Here is a 17,371-nt window from a genome sequence, read left to right as displayed (position 1 = left end):
TTTTTTAATATCTTCAATTGTTGGTGAAATATATTGTCCCTTAGTATAAAAACTGTGTTTTTTTTACTTTTCCATGAATATATTTAAAACTAAAAATGTTAACATATTGTATCTAAAATAAAATGTTGTACGAGTATATAAAAATTGTATAATGAACTTAAACTGATAAAATTTTTTTTTAATAGTTAATAATATTTAATAACATAATATTATTGTAGTGTCGATTTGTTACCGTCAGGATACTTAATTTTATAATTTTTTACAATTTGTAGTAGGTACTGTTTTTGTTCTTCATCTTTAGTTAAAATGCTGTTATATTCTTCAATTAGCTTTACTCCTCTTTCTGCCGTATCATTAACAACATTAATATGGGCTACAGTATTTGCTCCATCATTATACGCAGTGTTGTTAATCCATTCATCTGGTTCATCATTTAAAAAATGTGTGTCAATACCGAAACGTTCAAAAAAATATTTTTGTATTTTTCGTTACAAAATGACTAAAATCTTTTGTAACTAAAGATGAAACTTCATGAGGTTTAATTGATATTTTTTTTACTATTTCATCTGAGCCATCGTTTGAAGTTAAAGCTTTAACCATCTTTTTTTTTAAATCGGCAGATACATTTTTATCAAAAAATGAAAAACCTATTGCTTCATCAGACAAATACCATAAATGTCCACAGAATTTTTTTAGAATTGTTTTTGAAACATCGAAGTCATAATAGTTATATACATCTTTAATAAAATTAAAATCTTGGTATGGTGCTGTTGCAGCATTTGGAGCCCCAAACCACGCTTTCACGTAAAGACGAATCAAAAATATACATATGTCCCTTAGCCCGATTTCCTCTTTTATATTTAAATTAAACTGATCTCTAAATAAATATATTTTTAATGAATATAACGCTTTTGCCATCCATCTAGCGTGATGAATAGCACCAGGTTTTTTTATAGTGATTTCATCAGATGGGCATCCTCCGAGAAAAATTAATATTAATTCTATTAACTCTTTGTAGTCATCTCTGTAATGATTTTTTTGTAGTTGTTGCGTACAAAATTCTATTATATCGTTACTTACGTCCATAATTTTTAATTGTATATCATTGTTTGCGGTACCAATTGTTATTTTTTTTGAGTCTAGTTTTTCCCAAGCTTGCTGGAATCGTTTAAACAGCGTAATATCTGGACCCGAAAAACTGGTCATCTTCAATTCAAATATTGATCGTAGTATAAGTTCATAAATATGATGACGACATGGCAAATAAAGAAGGCTTTTATTTAGTAACTGTTCCAAAATAATACAAGCCCCATTTATTCTGCCTGTATTAGAAGCCGTAGTGTCACAGCACAGTGCATTCACGCGTTTAGATAAGTCCCAATTGTTTAATAATTCGTACACAGCATTTGCCACATTTTGACCAGTACCGGAGTCTAATTTTGGAACTCCGATTAATTGTTCCGAGTCTTGCAATGTTACTATAACTGGAAGTCGATCATGTTGAATAAATTTACTTGTAGGCAAAAGTTTACCATCCCAATGAACTACAATGGCTTTAGAATTTGTTTGGAAATCTTCTTTTAATTTAACTGCAATATTTTTTCGTGTTTGTAGTCGACGTTGCCTTTAGATGTTCGGTTAATAATTAAATTACAAGTATCGTGTCCTAATGCTTCAGCAGTTGCCATAAGAATGTGAACTGCATCACGATCACTAACTTTGCAACGATCCAAAACCATGACGAGTCTATCATTAATAAAATCAATCTTACCTCGTTTAACCGAGATCCTCGTACTTGTGGAAGGTATTTCAGTATCAGATTCTGAAGTATAGTCAACTTCGTATTCTTCTTCAGAAGAAAATGAAACCTGTTCTATTTTGGTATCTGCAAAAAAAAAAAATTATATAAATTATGTAGTTATTTTAAAAATTTGTTTTACAAGAATATATTTATATTATAAATATATTATTTGTATATTGTGTTTTACGAATATTCATTATGCACTATACCTAATTTTTCTGCTTCTATTTTTGAACGTTTAGATGCTTCATTTAATGATTTTAATCGATCAGCCTTTCGCTTTTCAGCTTTAACCAATTTAGTATCAACGCCCATCATATAGCCTTTTCGGCCTTTTTCTCTTTGGAGAAGTAAAAAATCTCGATCTTCCTGGATACCTATAATAAGAAATGTTTTTTTAAACATTTTTAAACAAAATATGAATGTTATAGTAAAAATTATTACCTAACATATTTAATGCGTTCGCATGAGCAATGTCAAATAAATCGTCCGATTTTGAGGAGAACACGACTTCTTTTTTAATTTGACATTCGGTTCTTTTTGTAGAATTTTTTTGAACTGTTCTCCATTCATGATATAATTTTTCCAGCTTAGATATACAATGCTGAATATCTTGTACAGGAATTCTTGCTTTTTCCCAAAATATTACTATTTCACGTACAGCAAGACGAGCACTTTCACGTATATTTAATTTAACAACTCGTAAGTTGTAGAAAAAAACTAATAAAGCCTGCTTAATGGACGGCAATTTACCACCAGTAATTTGACTGCATTCATTACCCAATAAATAAACATTATTTCTTATTTTCGAACACATAATATTATAAAATCACGACAATATTTTCAGAGAAAAACAATTGAATACAAACACTATTAAAAACGAGTGACGTCTGACGACTGTTCCTAAACTAATCTCTAGACTAGAGAATTTAGGCTGTTTAATTTACGTGAACTATCGGAATTACGATAAGGAGCCGATACAAATAATATCAGTGAATTATATGGGTATTCATTGCAGTTATTACTCTAATTTATAAAAATAACTTTTGGAGTTATCGATAAGTAAACAATACAAATTGTAATAATTTACGTTATAATATTGAAAAATATCGAAAAGACCGATTTTTAAACACTAACATTAATATATCTCACCAACAGTTGAAGATATTAAAAAATATATAGAACAAATATTTTCGTAAATGTAGTTTTAATTAATTTAGTATCTATAATAAATTTCAATTTGATCAACGGTTTATGATATAAGTACAAAAATTTGAAAAATTTTGAAAAATTGTAAAAGTTCAAACTTTAAGTTCAAATAGGCACGGGTTAACTTTGTTTGATTGATTCAATATTTCGTGTAGTTAATTATTGTATGTATATACACTGTTTTAGGGGGTGAGATGAAAACATTTTTGAACTTAAAATTTAAGGACCACCCTAATGTTCCCGGACCAACGTCTTTTGAATTTTTACGAACACTTAATGGTCGAGTATTCATTACATACCAGGATGCATGTCGTGAACTGCAATTGCTAGAAGACGATAATCATTGGGACTTAACGCTTGCCGATGCTGCGTTGACATCAACACCGAATAACATTCGTCAGTTGTTTGCAATTATTTTAACGACATGTTATCCCTCGCAAGCAAAACTTTGTGGGAAACATATAAAAATTGTATGACAGAAGACATCTTGCACCGAATTAGACACATAAATCAATGCCAAATTAGAGATTATACACCAGAGATGTACAATGAAGCATTAGTCTTGATCGAGGATTTATGTGTTCTTATTTCAAATTTACCACTTAATCATTATGGTATGCCATCACCTAATCGTCCAGCCACCGACTTAGTCAATACCGATTTACAACGAGAAAATCAATATGACCATGGAAGTTTAGCAACAATTATCATGAACAGTGAACCATTACTGACAGCAGAACAAAAAATTATTTATGATCGGATTATGCTGGCTGTTGCTGCTGAACAAGGCGGTTTTTTTTTCTTGGATGCACCCGGTGGAACCGGTAAGACATTTTTAATATCGTTGATTCTTGCCAAAATACGGTCGCAACAAAAAAATCGCATTAGCTGTAGCATCGTCAGGCATTGCGGCTACTTTACTGGATGGTGGGCGAACAGCACATTCAACATTCAAGCTGCCATTGGACGTTCATAATAAACCAGATGCAATGTGTAACATCAAAAAGAATAGTGGAATAGCTGCAGTGTTGCGGAAGAGTTCTATAATAATTTGGGATGAGTGCACAATGGCACACAAATATTCACTTGAAGCACTAAACAGAACTATGCAAGATTTAAACAGCAATAATAAACTTTTCGGTGGTGCTATCTTACTTTTGTCTGGTGACTTCCGGCAGACCTTACCGGTTATACCTCACTCTACTTTCGCGGATGAGATTAATGCATGTTTGAAACAATCATTCTTATGGCGAAGTGTTGAAACACTTCGATTAACCATAAATATGCGAGTACAATTGCAAAATGATCCAACAGCACAATTATTTTCCGAACAACTATTAGATATTGGGAACGGTAAAATAGAACTGCAACCAAATACGCAATGCATTAAACTACCAGACAATTTTTGCACTGTTGTTCAGGATAAAAATGAATTGATTCAGAGTATTTTCCCGGATATACAGAATAATTATTTGAATCATGAATGGCTTAGTCAACGGGCGATTTTGGCAGCCAAAAACGTTGATGTTGACGAATTTAACTTCCAGATACAACAGTTGTTACCAGGCGATCTGATGTCATTTAAATCAATCGATACTGTTGTTGACGAAAATGAAAGTGTAAATTTTCCGATTGAATTTTTAAATTCATTAGATATCCCTGGAATGCCACCACATAATCTTCGATTAAAGATTGGTTCCCCTATTATTCTCCTCCGTAATTTGAAGCCACCTCAATTATGTAACGGTACGCGTTTGGTCATCAAAAAGATTACCGGAAACATTCTTGAAGCAACCATTTTGTCTGGGAAGTTTAAAGGAAAAGTGGTCCTGCTGCCACGTATTCCGATGATACCATCAGATTCTACTATACCCTTCAAAAGGCTACAGTTTCCAATTCGTTTAGCTTTCGCCATGTCTATAAATAAATCTCAAGGTCAAACAATGTCCATTTGTGGTTTAGATTTGGAAAATCCATGTTTTTCTCATGGGCAACTATATGTTGCGTGTTCACGTGTTGGGAAACTGTCGAATCTATTTGTGTTAGCTAAAGACAGGTTAACCAAAAGCATTGTGCACCGATTGGTGTTAAATTAAATAGAAAAATTAAAAGTATTTATAATTTAAAAAATTAGATATTAACGTTTAAAAGTTTAAGACTGTCTGCTTAATATCAAGTGTAAGAACATTTAGCCACAGCAACGCGTGGCCGGGTCAGCTAGTAGCTTATAAATTTTTTTTTTATAGTACACAATTTTTACATATGTCTTTTAAATGGTCACCGCACATCCACTTCTAACACTTACAACACCACCTTCTGGTAGTTTTATCACGTGCTCGTCCACAATCATAACATCGACCTCTGGATCCATCTGATCTTTCTGTCTCTATAGCTGTCGTATCCTTTTCTCCTAACAGAATTTTAGCACGTCTTCGATGTTCAATTGGAATGTTTCTATTGTAGATCTAAATTGAATTTGTGGTTTTATTAGTTCCCACGACAAGTCTTGTAAAAATTCGATCATTTTTATTTTTATATTTTCCGTGTGATTAGCTTTATAAATACATAGTGCATTTATTGCAGCCACGTTCAAACGATTATAAAATATAACCATTGGCCAGCATTTTGTGTTACGTGCTACATTATAATTTTGACAATATTGATCAACCAAATCAACACCAGTTTTAGTTATATTATAGAATGTAATTATATCTGGTTTTTTTTTGTCACCTGTTTCTTCGTCTATTGCATCATCATGATATCATGATGCATAGACGAGATTGCTAAAACCGTTTTATTTTTTTTTTTTGGACAATATGAAACCAATGTACATTCTTTTTGGAATCCAAATACTGAAGACGTTTCAACTCGTTGTTTGTTTGGTAAAAATTCTTTTGGAATTTCTCATTTATTTTTACGAACTGTACCTACATATGTAAGTTTTTTTTCTTTCAAACTTATAATCAAAGGCATACTGGTAAACCAGTTGTCAACCGTAATATTTCTATTTGTTCCAAAAATATGTTCAACTATTCGTAAAACTACATCTTGAGAAGCATTGCTAATTTTGTATGGTCTGTCGGGTTGTACACCAAGATAGGTCTCTAAATTTAAAGTATAAACAGTTCTAGAATCAACTAGAGCAAATGGTTTTATGCCATATTTGGCTGGTTTACTCGGAATATATTGCCTAAATGGACATTTTCCTCGAAAAGCTAATAGCTGCTCATCTATGGTCACATATTCACTAGGGTAGTAATATTTTTGAAAATTATCAACCATCAATTTAAAAATATCTCTAATAGGAGCTAATTTGTCAAATTGTTTACGAACCGCTCGATCATGCATATCATCAAACCGTAAACATCTTACAAGAAAACGAAATCTTTTTTCACTCATAGTCAAATAACATGACTCCATTCCATTTCCTTTTGAATTGTCCCAAAGTTGATGTATATTTTTACGGGAGCACCTAAAGGATCCTATTTGGTATAATAGTCCAATAAAGGCTCTAATTTCTGTTCTAATTTCGCACAGATAAGTAGCTTTGGTCCACCTAGTTATCTGTAATGTTAAATATTTATTTTCAACTGACTAGATATTAGGTAGTACTTTTTTATAATTTGGGTCCAAACACAGTTTTGAGTTTAAGACTCAATTAACATTTTGTATTACCAAATCAATGAGAAACACCTAAGATAAGACTTTATTATGAACAAGCTTGGGTCTTTGTTCCTATATTTATTATGTATTAAGTTATTGCATTTTAATTCTAATTCTGTAAACCAAATATTTGATATTTTGATGGTCATACTTTTTTCAATTTCTATAAATACCTACTAAATAGAGACGTATAAAGACATGTTTCAACTAGTATGTGACATGAAAAATCTGAATAATACTTGTAGGCTGATAAACTATATTAAAGACAATAAAAACCATCAAAATTTTTCATTTGTCATCGTATGAGCAAAGTGCTTAGAGAGTAAAGAGAGTTTGTTTTTAATTTTAATTTTTATTTATATGCTTATTTTATGAGTTCTTGGTCTTGGTACATAAAGTAAAAATATTATAAATTGAAAATATTTTATCATTATTCAAGTTATAATGTTACTGAACCGTAAACGAAGCACAATATGGAATCATTTTACTATAAAATCCAGTACTATAGCTAAATGCTCTTATTGTGGCCACGAACTTAGTTACAGTGGTGGTTCTACGAGTAATCTTTACACCTTAAACCAAACATATAACTGTGCCATAAACAAACCATTGAGGAATCAGAACAACCTTTCATCTAACAATGAAGAATATATTGATGATCCATCCAGCATTCCATCCGTAGCCACTACCAGCACATCTGTAAATACAGCTTCTTCTACGGTTCTACCTGAAACAGTAAGTCTTTCAACGTCAAATCAAAGTAGGCAAAGTACCATTACACAGTTCGTTAGTAAACCTATTTCGCTCTCAAAATCAAAGGCTATTGACTTACAAATCTCAAAATTTATCATAAAACATTTCCATCCCTTTTCATTGGTCGAAGAAACAGAATTTCGGAATTTAATAAAAATGCTTGCACCTAATTATGTTATACCGTCTAGAAAAACAATATCAAATAGTCTATTATTACAGATGTATGAGAGTGTGTTAGAAAAAGTTAAAATTGACTTACAAAGTGTGAAGGCTCTATCGTTGACAACAGATGGTTGGACATCAATCAATAATCAACATTATATTGCATTGACTGTCCATTTCATAAATTCTGAAACTAAATTGTGTTCTCGATTGATTGGTTGCATAAATTATAATGAAAAATGTACATCTCAAGAACTTTCTGATTTTTTAATGGCTACAGTGAAAAAATGGGATATTGAAAATAAAATATCAGCTGTAGTAACTGACAACGCTCCTAACATTGTTGGTGCTATTAAGTTAAATAAATGGAGACATATTTCATGTTTTGCTCACGTCCTGAATATTGGTATTCAACACGGATTGGAAAAATTAAAATCTATTATTACTAAGATAAAAAGTATAGTAGAATTTTTTAAACAAAGTTCTGGGGCGTGTCATAAGTTACAAAATATTCAAAAACAAAACGGACTTGAAAATCTTAAACTTATACAGGAATGCAAAACGCGATGGAATTCTGCATATTTAATGATGGAAAGGATTATTAAATTAAAAGAGCCTGTATTATCGACATTAGCAATTACTAACAATAGTTTAAATTGCATTAGTGATAATGAATGGGATGAAGTGTATTCTGCTTGTAAATTACTGAAAGTTTTTGATGAACTTACAACAGAAATGAGTGCTGAGAATGTGGTTACAATTTCAAAACAGAATTTATTCTATATATTTTTATTAGAACACTTAGATACTTTTATTAATGATATAAATATACCTACTAATGTAAATGCAATGGCTTTGGAAATAAAATCAACTTTAAATAAGTATTTCAAACATTTAGAAAGCAATGACATTCAATCACAAGCTATTTTTCTAGACCCTAGATTTAAGAAATATGGATTTGCTAATATTGATAAATTTGAAGCATGTAAAATTACTATGGGAAGAAAATTATCAAATTTAGATATAAATAATTCAAATGTGACTGAAAGCGTTACTTCAGCTACTTCCATTCCACAAGTGCCTTCATCAAGTATTTGGACCAGTGGCGGATTAAGCAATTAGCCGCCTACAAGCAGGGCATTTGCCGCCCTTTCATTTTATACTTTTTTTAAAACAAAATACATATAGAAATACATTGTTAGTTTAATAATTCTTTATTATATTAAATTTAATACAATCGTCAAATATTATTAAAATAATATAAATATTATATAATAAATTTATTAAAATATTTTTGTTCGGCTTTTTAGGTTAGCGAATGTTTCGATTAGGTCTTGAAAATCAATTGTAGACACTAATTCAGATTCGATGCAAAGGAGAGCCAAACTATTTAATCGATTTTCGCCAATTGTAGATCTTAAATACGTTTTCGTTCTTTTGAGACACGAAAACGATCTTTCTGCTGAGCAATTAGTAACCGCCATACAGGAATATATTCTCAAAGCGATGCTTACATTCGGAAATAGTTCTTCTAAATTTTGATTCCTAAAAAATGTAAACAAACTTTGATGTTGTTGTTTTTTTTTTCTGTTGCATTTTGCATATAAGTTTTAAAATGTATGCATTCTTGAGTAAATGTGGTTTCGTCAATGTCTGTTTCATAAAACTGTTGGAGTTTGTTGGCTCCTTGGACAATATCATCGGTATCAATTGACTTATTGTCTATGTTGATCAAAAATTTGAATTTATCGTAAATATTTTCATACCCAGAATGTCTTATTTCCAGTTGTTTTCTGAGTTGATCCAATACGGCAAAATAAACGATTTTTAATTTGTCTTTACCACCAAAAACTACTTCATTTGCTCTAGAACTACATTCGTCTAGTTCGTCGCATAAAAGGGGTCGCGTAAGACGACGTTTTTTGTCCAATTCATATTCTTCTTTTCTAATTTTTTTTGCTTCATCAATGAATTGTTGGAATATTTCATCAGATCTTATTTCACTCACATAATCAATTAAAGATTTGTATAGATCAACAACATGTTCTAAGTTAGCTGATGTTGATTGTAAAACTGTGCTTGTTTTATTGAATCGTTCCAACAAAGAAGTCCAAAATACGGCCATAAAGACCGACTCAAATGTACTCAAGTTGTTTTTTAAACCTGCAGCTTTTCTACGATTTATGTGTTTTTCAGAATTATTATTTTCTATATCATTCAATGTTTCCATAAATTCTTCCCAGCTATTTTTGAAAGAAGAACATGCATTATAACGACTAGACCACCTAGTTCCAGTAGCTCTTTTTACTATCTTTTGATTTGGTTTCAATTTCTGTTTCATCAATTGCCACCGATAAGTAGATTTTGCAAAAAAATCATAGATGGCTTCTAAGTGATCAAAAAAAAATGCCGCTTCTTTGATAGAATCGACAGCGGATAATCCAACGAGGTTTAGACTATGTCCTCCACATGGTACATAAATTGCTAATGGATTTAGATTTTGGATCCTTGTTTTTAATCCTGAGTAACAACCAGACATGTTTGCGGCAGTATCATAAGATTGACCGCGGCAATCCTGTAAATTCAAACCAAATTCTTCGAGTGTACCTGTAACTGCATTTAGCATGTCTATTGCCTTATGTCCAACATTGGGTATAAATTTTAAAAATCGTTCAACTTCAGCTGGCGTATCTTCTTGAATTTCTCGTTTTACATATCTGATTACAAACGACAATTCATCCACGTGACTGATATCGGGCGTTGAGTCAACAACAATGGAAAAATACTTACAACGATTTACTTCGTCAATAATCACATTTAATACTTTTTTCGCAATCAAAGAAATAAACTCTTCACAAATTGTAGAAGACAGATAGGATGTTTTACCCCGACCCGGATTTCCATAAGTAGCTAAATGATTAGACATAAAAGGATCGAATTCCGCAATAAGCTCCAAGCACATCATAAAATTCCCATTCTTATTTGACCCAAATTGCTCATTCTTCCCTCTAAATGGTAATCCTCGACTACCAAGTTTTTTTACTACCGCTACAACTCGCTGAAGCACATTTCGCCAATAATTCATTTCATTTTGAATTTGTAGTTGGAGCCCTTTATCTATTCGATTTTTCAACTTACTTCTGTTTAAAAAAGTGCTAGAGCTTTGAATATGCTCTGAGGAATTTTCATGGGAAGTTAGGCCGCTGTGTACATTATTCCAATCATCATATCCATCTGTACCAAATTTTGAACTACCATTACCAAATAAACGACACGGAATGCAAAAAAGTGCCTTTTTACTCGAAGAATAGCATAAATATTTTCTGTGCAGTTTCCCATTTTTTATTTTTCTCTCAAATGCAAGTTTTGTCAATGACCGATATCCACTTACTGAGGAGTAATACCTTCTAGTGACAGAAAAATCTTCGGGTATATTCTGATCGATGTCTCTCGAAAGTAGTTGGTCTATTGTCGTCTCGTTTATTATCCATTTGGCAGGATCTCTATTTACAGTTATATCATCAAGAGATACTAGAGATTTTGGGGCTGTACATTTAACTATATCTATTGAAATCAGATTTCTAGCATCACCTGCGTGGTTTCCTTTCTCTAGCTCTAAAGGTGTTGAAACGGACAAAATGGTAGGGCTAGGCGTAATATCTAATTCAGTATTAGGATGACTAGTTGAACTCGTTGAAGTACTTGTAGTTAAAGTAATAGTACTTGTGGTTAATGTGAGAGTAGTAGTTGAAGTAGATGAGTCTATATAAATATAATAATATTCAATAATAAATTTAGCATTTTTTCGTGCATATTTATTTTTGAAACGTTCACTGCGGATTATATTACAATACACATTCCTATATTACCTACATGCTACCTATATTACTTATATTAATATATTATAAATTATAATATAATTTCGCACACTAAACACCACGGAGTTAGGTACAATAATACAAATAAGAAATGCCGATTAACGCACAAAAATAATAAAATAATACAACTGCGATTCGTGACTGTGATGTATCAAATCATTTTAAAACATCTAATATTATAAAAAAAACGTCGATTTGCGACTACGAATCGATCGGTGGCGAAGTGGTGCGAAGTTATATAAATGATATAATTTAATTAATATTATTTTATTCAAACGTCGGCTGAGACACATTGTATTGTAAAATATATTGTGCGGATGACGCCAATTTATTGGCAGATTAACCTAACCGCAGAGAACGTGTCATCAAAATTTAAAAAAAAAATAATATTTATTTTATAGAAATATAGAGTAAATTGTTTTTACCTGTTTTTAAGTTTGTGAAAAAAGTATCGAGTTTTCTTATTTTTTGAATAACCCTTTTTTCTTTTTCTTCATGCTCTTCTCGCAGCTTTTTGTATCTTGCACCACTTTTTCTTTTTCTACCATCACTCATTGTGATGTAATAATTTGAAGAATTATAATAAAAATAAATAAAGACGTCGTTACACTCGTGACACAAGTTGTACTGTCGCAGTGTCGCGGTATACTAATAAGCAGAATAATGTAATGATAAGGATTAAAGAATACGTATAACATTCTTTGTAATTTTGTAAGTAATAGAATCACGAAAATAAAATATTATTGACAAAAACAACATCGTATCGGCTATCGCCATAATGTACAATACCTATGTGTAATCATATATTTAATATAAACCGTTTCCGGGAAAAACATAGATTCGCTAATAATAACAATTCTAGTTGATCGCATTCACCGAAACCATTTCAGTATTTTACTGAGTTAATAGCCTAGTTGCTAATACTCATAACTCTTAAGACGTTATAATATTATAATTTTATAAATACATTTTTTTCTTAAGTGCGGCAAATTTGCCGCCCTCACAAATTTGCCGCTCCAATCACCTGATTGTTTTGCCTGTAGGGTAACCCGACGCTGATTTGGACAAAATTTGATGAACAAGTCAGTTCAGTTCTTGGTGAAAATAATTCAACAGTAGGAAGTATTATTGAAATAGACAAGTACCTGAGTGAGAATCTTCTGAATCGCCAGGAAGATCCTTTAAAGTGGTGGTCTGACAGACAAAAATTATACCCAAGATTGTATGAGATGGTACTAAGAAGACTATGTGTACCAGCGACATCAGTTCCAAGTGAAAGAGTTTTTTCTAAAGCTGGGCTTGTTCTGAATGCAAAGAGGACCAGACTTACTACAGACAAAGTAGAAAAAATTTTATTTATTCAATCTAACATTTAAATTAAGAATTGCAATATATTTTAACTCACTATTATAACTATTTAAAGTATATTTGTTTTGGTATACTTCAACATGTTTTCTAATTAGTGAATCAATTAAAATATGTGTACTGTTAAATAAGTTATATTTATTACTTACGTAATATGAAAGTAATAAAACTATGTTATTGTGTTTATAAATATAAAATATAATGTAGATTTGAAATTTGAACACTTATTTTATTCAATATTGACAATTTTATAAATTATTAATATTGATAAGATTTCACGGCTGTATTTGTGTAGGTTACCTATCTTAATTGTATGTATGTTTATATCTACTCGTAATAAAAACGTTACAAGTGATGATAATATTGTCGCAATGAATATCTACTCTGGACTCTGGAGTCTAGAGAGTCGAAAATACTACTTGGTCGACAGTAAGTTAGTTACAATAATACAGGTTAGTAGAGAATCAATTGAATCATTTGTCCTTAGATAATACACTGTGTACATATGTATATATATATCTGTGGTATTATCTAAGCATTTGTCAATGTCGTATAAGAAATGATTAGTGAATCGTATGAAGTTCGAAACGAATCGGTCGGAGTCGTTCGATCGATATTGAACGAATTGTTCCGGGTACAATATTGATGATTCATTGTTAAGTCGGTCAAGATTCACATGAAGTTACGAACTAAATTAATTTCGTGAACGAATCGTTCTAACTATCTGAATCTGAATCAATTCGTTCACCGAGTTGATTCGTTCATTTTGAACGAATCGTTCGCGAACGACCCATCCCTAGCTAAACTCTTACCCGACTTCTCGATCTGGATCTGCGTACTGGTCTTCTTAGTTCTTCTCGAGAGACAATCAATGGTGTACTGGTTGGCTGACCTTATGAAACTTGAAGTTGCTCGAGTTACGACGATCAATAGATCAACGATGATCCTAACCCGTACAAAACGCACTAAAACGCTATATTATAGCTAGCTTATTTAACAGAAAATAAGACAAACTATAAAAAAAAATAAAATAAAACTTCACGTTGCTTTTAAACCACGTTGACGCACGAAAATTATTCAACGAATCCGGCGCGAATGGACCAAATGATGGGACGTGGTAAGCAAAGATAACCAATAAAGATATATTAATTAAGAAAAACGCAACTATTTGTACATATGTGGACTGTACTCCGAAATATAATAATTAATAATAATTCAAATAATTGATATTTTGAGAATATAATATAACTTTCATAAAACTGCACGGAAGACGCGTTGCGCACCTTGTAGTGTGCTCTCCGTGTTATTTGCACGAACTGCCGACGTCTACGTAATCGATAACGCGCCCGTAGATCGTCGCGGTAATATAATTGATAAGAAAATATTTATAGGAAGACGCACACTACCAGGTACGCAACAGTTATATGTACCTATAATATCGGAAAATAAGTACAACTTAATTTCTTTTAACCGTTTATTATAATAATCACAAAAAAAAATGTTTCATATTTCAAATTAAAATATATAACATTTATAATATGCTAGAAAAATTATGGATTTTACTGTGCCGCACCTAGTTACTATAAGATACGTTTTTTAGTTAAATTCTTTATATTTAAAATAAAATAAATGTGAAAAAAATTAATATTAAAATAATTATTAGTTGATACTTGATAGTCAGGGCCGGCGCTAGCTTTTGCGAGGCCCTGGGCGAAATATATCGCGAGGCCCTTTTATAAAAATGACGTCTAGGGTATTCCCCAAAAACATTGATGAGATTATGAGCTATGTATTAATACAAAATTATTTATAAGGATTTTATAGTGGTAATTAATTGTTATATTTTATTTATGTAATGTAAAAAGTCAAACAATGAAATCAAACTTAAAAACTAAAAAAATATAATATACATTTTATAATTGAATTTTCTTATACATACATAATAAAATAAATAAAATAAAATGTATTAGTCCTTAGATAGTAGATACTATAAAAGATATAAACAAACATAATCTACTTAAATAACAAATTGTGAAGTTGATTAATTAATATTTTTTTTTTGCAATACATAATTAATTCAAACAAATCAATAGTCAATGATCATTATAAAATATAAATATTAAAAAGTTTTTTTTCTCGATTTTTGTGAAGCGAATGTTTCAATAATATCGTTGTAATCGAGAGACTCTGCTATTTTATTTTCAATTGAAATCAATGCTAAGTTTGACATCTTATCTTGCAAAATGGTATTTCTCAAATAGTTTTTTATTATTTTTAGTTTTGAAAAACTCCTTTCAGCAGTGGCTGACGTTACAGGAATTGTTAAGATAATTCTTAATGCGATACAAGTATTTGGAAATGAACCCATCATTTTTTTCAATAATGATAGCACTTCTAACGCCGTTTTAGTATCATGAATAATATTCCTCAAAATAATTAATTCTTCATATAATTCAACTCCATCAATGTCCTGAGAATCACCGTCAGACAGGGTAATTTGAAGATCTTTACAATGTATCATTAAATCTTCGTTATTCATATTTTTTAACTGTTCAATTTTATACAAAAATCCAAAATTATTATTAAATGTTTTGAATTGATGAAATCGTTCATTCATTGAATTAATTGCTTGGTCAACAACTAAAAGAAAAAAATCACATTTGAACTTAAGTTCAGCATCTTCAATTAAATCGTCAGGTCCTTCATAACTAAAATGTGACTTTTTGACTCTTTTACGGGTTTTTTAAAATTCTATTTCAATATCTAAGTCCTCTGAAATTGTGTTGGCTGTTATTTTAGCAGAATCAAATCCCGTAGTACGATATTGTTCAAAAAATGTTAGTAGTCCATTTAGCAAATTGGTGGATAAATCCAGATGCATATTTATACTTTGCAAGCTCTTACTTACAACATTGATTTCTGATAGAATTTCATACCAGATCACTAAACTTAACACAAATTCATAGCTATTTAATTCATTTACTACTAAAGAATTGGCTTCACTTCTTGTTTTTGGATCGTTGGTTGTATTTGCCATTTCTTCCAAAGCTTTAATTACACTTGGTAACTGAAAGCGCAAAGCTTTTACGCTATTTACTCTACACTCCCAACGAGTTTCTGACAGTGGTTTTAAAGTATATAAATTACAATATTTTTTTAAAATGTCCCATCGGCTAGTAGAAGACGAAAACAAACAATATAATCTCTGAACCACACCAAAAAATGAAACAGCTTTAGTTGAGGTTTTGGCCAAGTCTCCCAGTAGTAAATTTAAATTGTGTGCTGCGCATGGGGTAAAATATGCCCTGGAATTTAAATTTTTTATTCGTGCTTGAACACCTTGATATTGACCCTTCATATTAGCGCCATTATCATAGCCTTGGCCTCGGCAGTTATTTATTTCAATTTTATTGTCTTTTAGTTTTTCTAATAGCACGTTTGTCAATTGTAATCCTGTCGTAGAATTAATATTAATAAACCCCATAAACATTTCTTTAATCGTTGGATCACTTAGCTCATTATCGGTATCCATATCCACGACCCTAATTATCAATGATAATTGCTCTTTGTGACTAATGTCTGGCGTACAGTCCATCATAATTGAATAATATTTTGAGTTATGTATGACCGCTACTATTTTATTTTTTATTTTATTCGCAATCAATGTTATAAGTTGATCTTGAATATCATGACTGAGATAATGATCGTGGGTTTCTTTACATTTAATTCGTTTAACGTGCTCTATTATTACGGGATCAAACTTAGCTAACGTTTCGATGTACCCGAGAAATTTTCCATTATGTTCAGTATAAACAACATCAGATGATCCTCTAAATGCATCGTTGTGTTTTGCTAAGTAATGAATACCAGCTAAAATTCTTACAAGTACATCTCGCCAATGGTTTTTCTCCTTTTCAATTTGACTCAGTTGTTGTTTATCTATAGTATTTAAAGTCGAAATTCGCATTTTTAGTTCCATCCAAATTGTAATTGTTTGATTATGAGCAGGAGTTCGTTCATGTTCAGATAACTTTTCAGACAAGTGCTTCCAGTCCCTAATTCCTTCACTTACCAACCCACTTCTATTCGAATTATTTGGTAAACTAGTTCGAAACAGTGTGCAGCAAAAACAATAAACAGCATCCTTACTAATCGAATAAACAAGCCACAAACGATTAACTATTTCTCCATTGGGCATTACACGATTATAGTAACTAACGTTAAACTTCCTATTTTGCTCATTAACCGGAAATTTAAAATTTAATATTTTTTTTGGACCACATTTAATAATTTCTGTTCTTATGTTCTGGTTAATATTTACAGGCCAACAGCCGATATCATCAAATTCACTATAAAGTTTCTCAATGTCATTTTTTTCGTTGATAGGCTCAGAACAATTATCAGAGATGACTTCATGGCTTTCCATACCTAATTGTTCACCTTGTTTATTTTTTTTAATTGTTTGATCAGACTCGATAATATTATCCGAAATATTATTCTGAATTTCCGTTTGAATAGATTCCCGTTCCTCATAATCATT

General features: G+C 31.1%; 5 protein-coding genes across 5 annotated transcripts; 1 reads left to right on the top strand and 4 right to left on the bottom strand.

Moving 5' to 3' along the window:
* Positions 1–209: 209 nt before the first annotated feature.
* On the bottom strand, positions 210–2,224 carry LOC112600762 (the record flags this gene model as incomplete). The annotated part of the gene is made up of 2 exons (XM_025348067.1): positions 210–343; positions 2,011–2,224. Coding segments are annotated over 2 exons (348 nt in total), but the record flags the coding sequence as incomplete, so codon positions are not given.
* A 1,775-nt stretch (positions 2,225–3,999) lies between these two features.
* LOC112600761 (ATP-dependent DNA helicase PIF1-like) lies at positions 4,000–5,106 on the top strand. The gene has a single exon (XM_025348066.1). The coding sequence runs from the start codon at positions 4,000–4,002 to the stop codon at positions 5,104–5,106; it is 1,107 nt and encodes a 368-aa protein (XP_025203851.1).
* Positions 5,107–5,304: 198 nt separating this feature from the next.
* Positions 5,305–6,409, bottom strand: LOC112600760 (piggyBac transposable element-derived protein 4-like). Its single transcript, XM_025348065.1, has 2 exons — positions 6,005–6,409; positions 5,305–5,475 (listed from the first exon to the last, which is right to left on the bottom strand). The coding sequence occupies exons 1-2, from the start codon at positions 6,407–6,409 to the stop codon at positions 5,305–5,307; spliced, it is 576 nt and encodes a 191-aa protein (XP_025203850.1).
* Positions 6,410–8,871: 2,462 nt separating this feature from the next.
* LOC112600759 (zinc finger MYM-type protein 1-like) lies at positions 8,872–12,021 on the bottom strand. Its single transcript, XM_025348064.1, has 3 exons — positions 11,892–12,021; positions 9,190–11,350; positions 8,872–9,133 (listed from the first exon to the last, which is right to left on the bottom strand). The coding sequence occupies exons 1-3, from the start codon at positions 12,019–12,021 to the stop codon at positions 8,872–8,874; spliced, it is 2,553 nt and encodes an 850-aa protein (XP_025203849.1).
* Positions 12,022–15,574: 3,553 nt separating this feature from the next.
* On the bottom strand, positions 15,575–17,029 carry LOC112600758 (zinc finger MYM-type protein 1-like). The gene has a single exon (XM_025348062.1). The coding sequence runs from the start codon at positions 17,027–17,029 to the stop codon at positions 15,575–15,577; it is 1,455 nt and encodes a 484-aa protein (XP_025203847.1).
* Between the last annotated feature and the right edge of the window lie 342 nt (positions 17,030–17,371).

The sequence above is a fragment of the Melanaphis sacchari genome, unplaced genomic scaffold (genome assembly GCF_002803265.2).
Source record: "Melanaphis sacchari strain LSU unplaced genomic scaffold, SCAv2.0 Contig69_pilon_pilon, whole genome shotgun sequence".
NCBI classification, from domain to species: domain Eukaryota; kingdom Metazoa; phylum Arthropoda; class Insecta; order Hemiptera; family Aphididae; genus Melanaphis; species Melanaphis sacchari.
Note: the sequence above shows the minus strand (reverse complement) of the source record. Positions and strands in the feature narration are given on the sequence as shown.

Bases quoted from the DNA above. Each gene is read 5' to 3' on its own strand.
- LOC112600761 (XM_025348066.1), top strand. From the start codon at position 4,000: ATGTGTAACATCAAAAAGAATAGTGGAATAGCTGCAGTGTTGCGGAAG.
- LOC112600760 (XM_025348065.1), bottom strand. From the start codon at position 6,409: ATGAGTGAAAAAAGATTTCGTTTTCTTGTAAGATGTTTACGGTTTGAT. The intron at 5,476-6,004 runs GTTGACAACTGG...AATTCAATTTAG, and splicing joins GAACAAATAGAAATATTACG to ATCTACAATAGAAACATTCC.
- LOC112600759 (XM_025348064.1), bottom strand. From the start codon at position 12,021: ATGAGTGATGGTAGAAAAAGAAAAAGTGGTGCAAGATACAAAAAGCTG. The intron at 11,351-11,891 runs GTAAAAACAATT...ATATTTATATAG, and splicing joins TTTCACAAACTTAAAAACAG to ACTCATCTACTTCAACTACT. The intron at 9,134-9,189 runs GCAAAATGCAAC...TACATTTTTTAG, and splicing joins ATACATTTTAAAACTTATAT to GAATCAAAATTTAGAAGAAC.
- LOC112600758 (XM_025348062.1), bottom strand. From the start codon at position 17,029: ATGCCCAATGGAGAAATAGTTAATCGTTTGTGGCTTGTTTATTCGATT.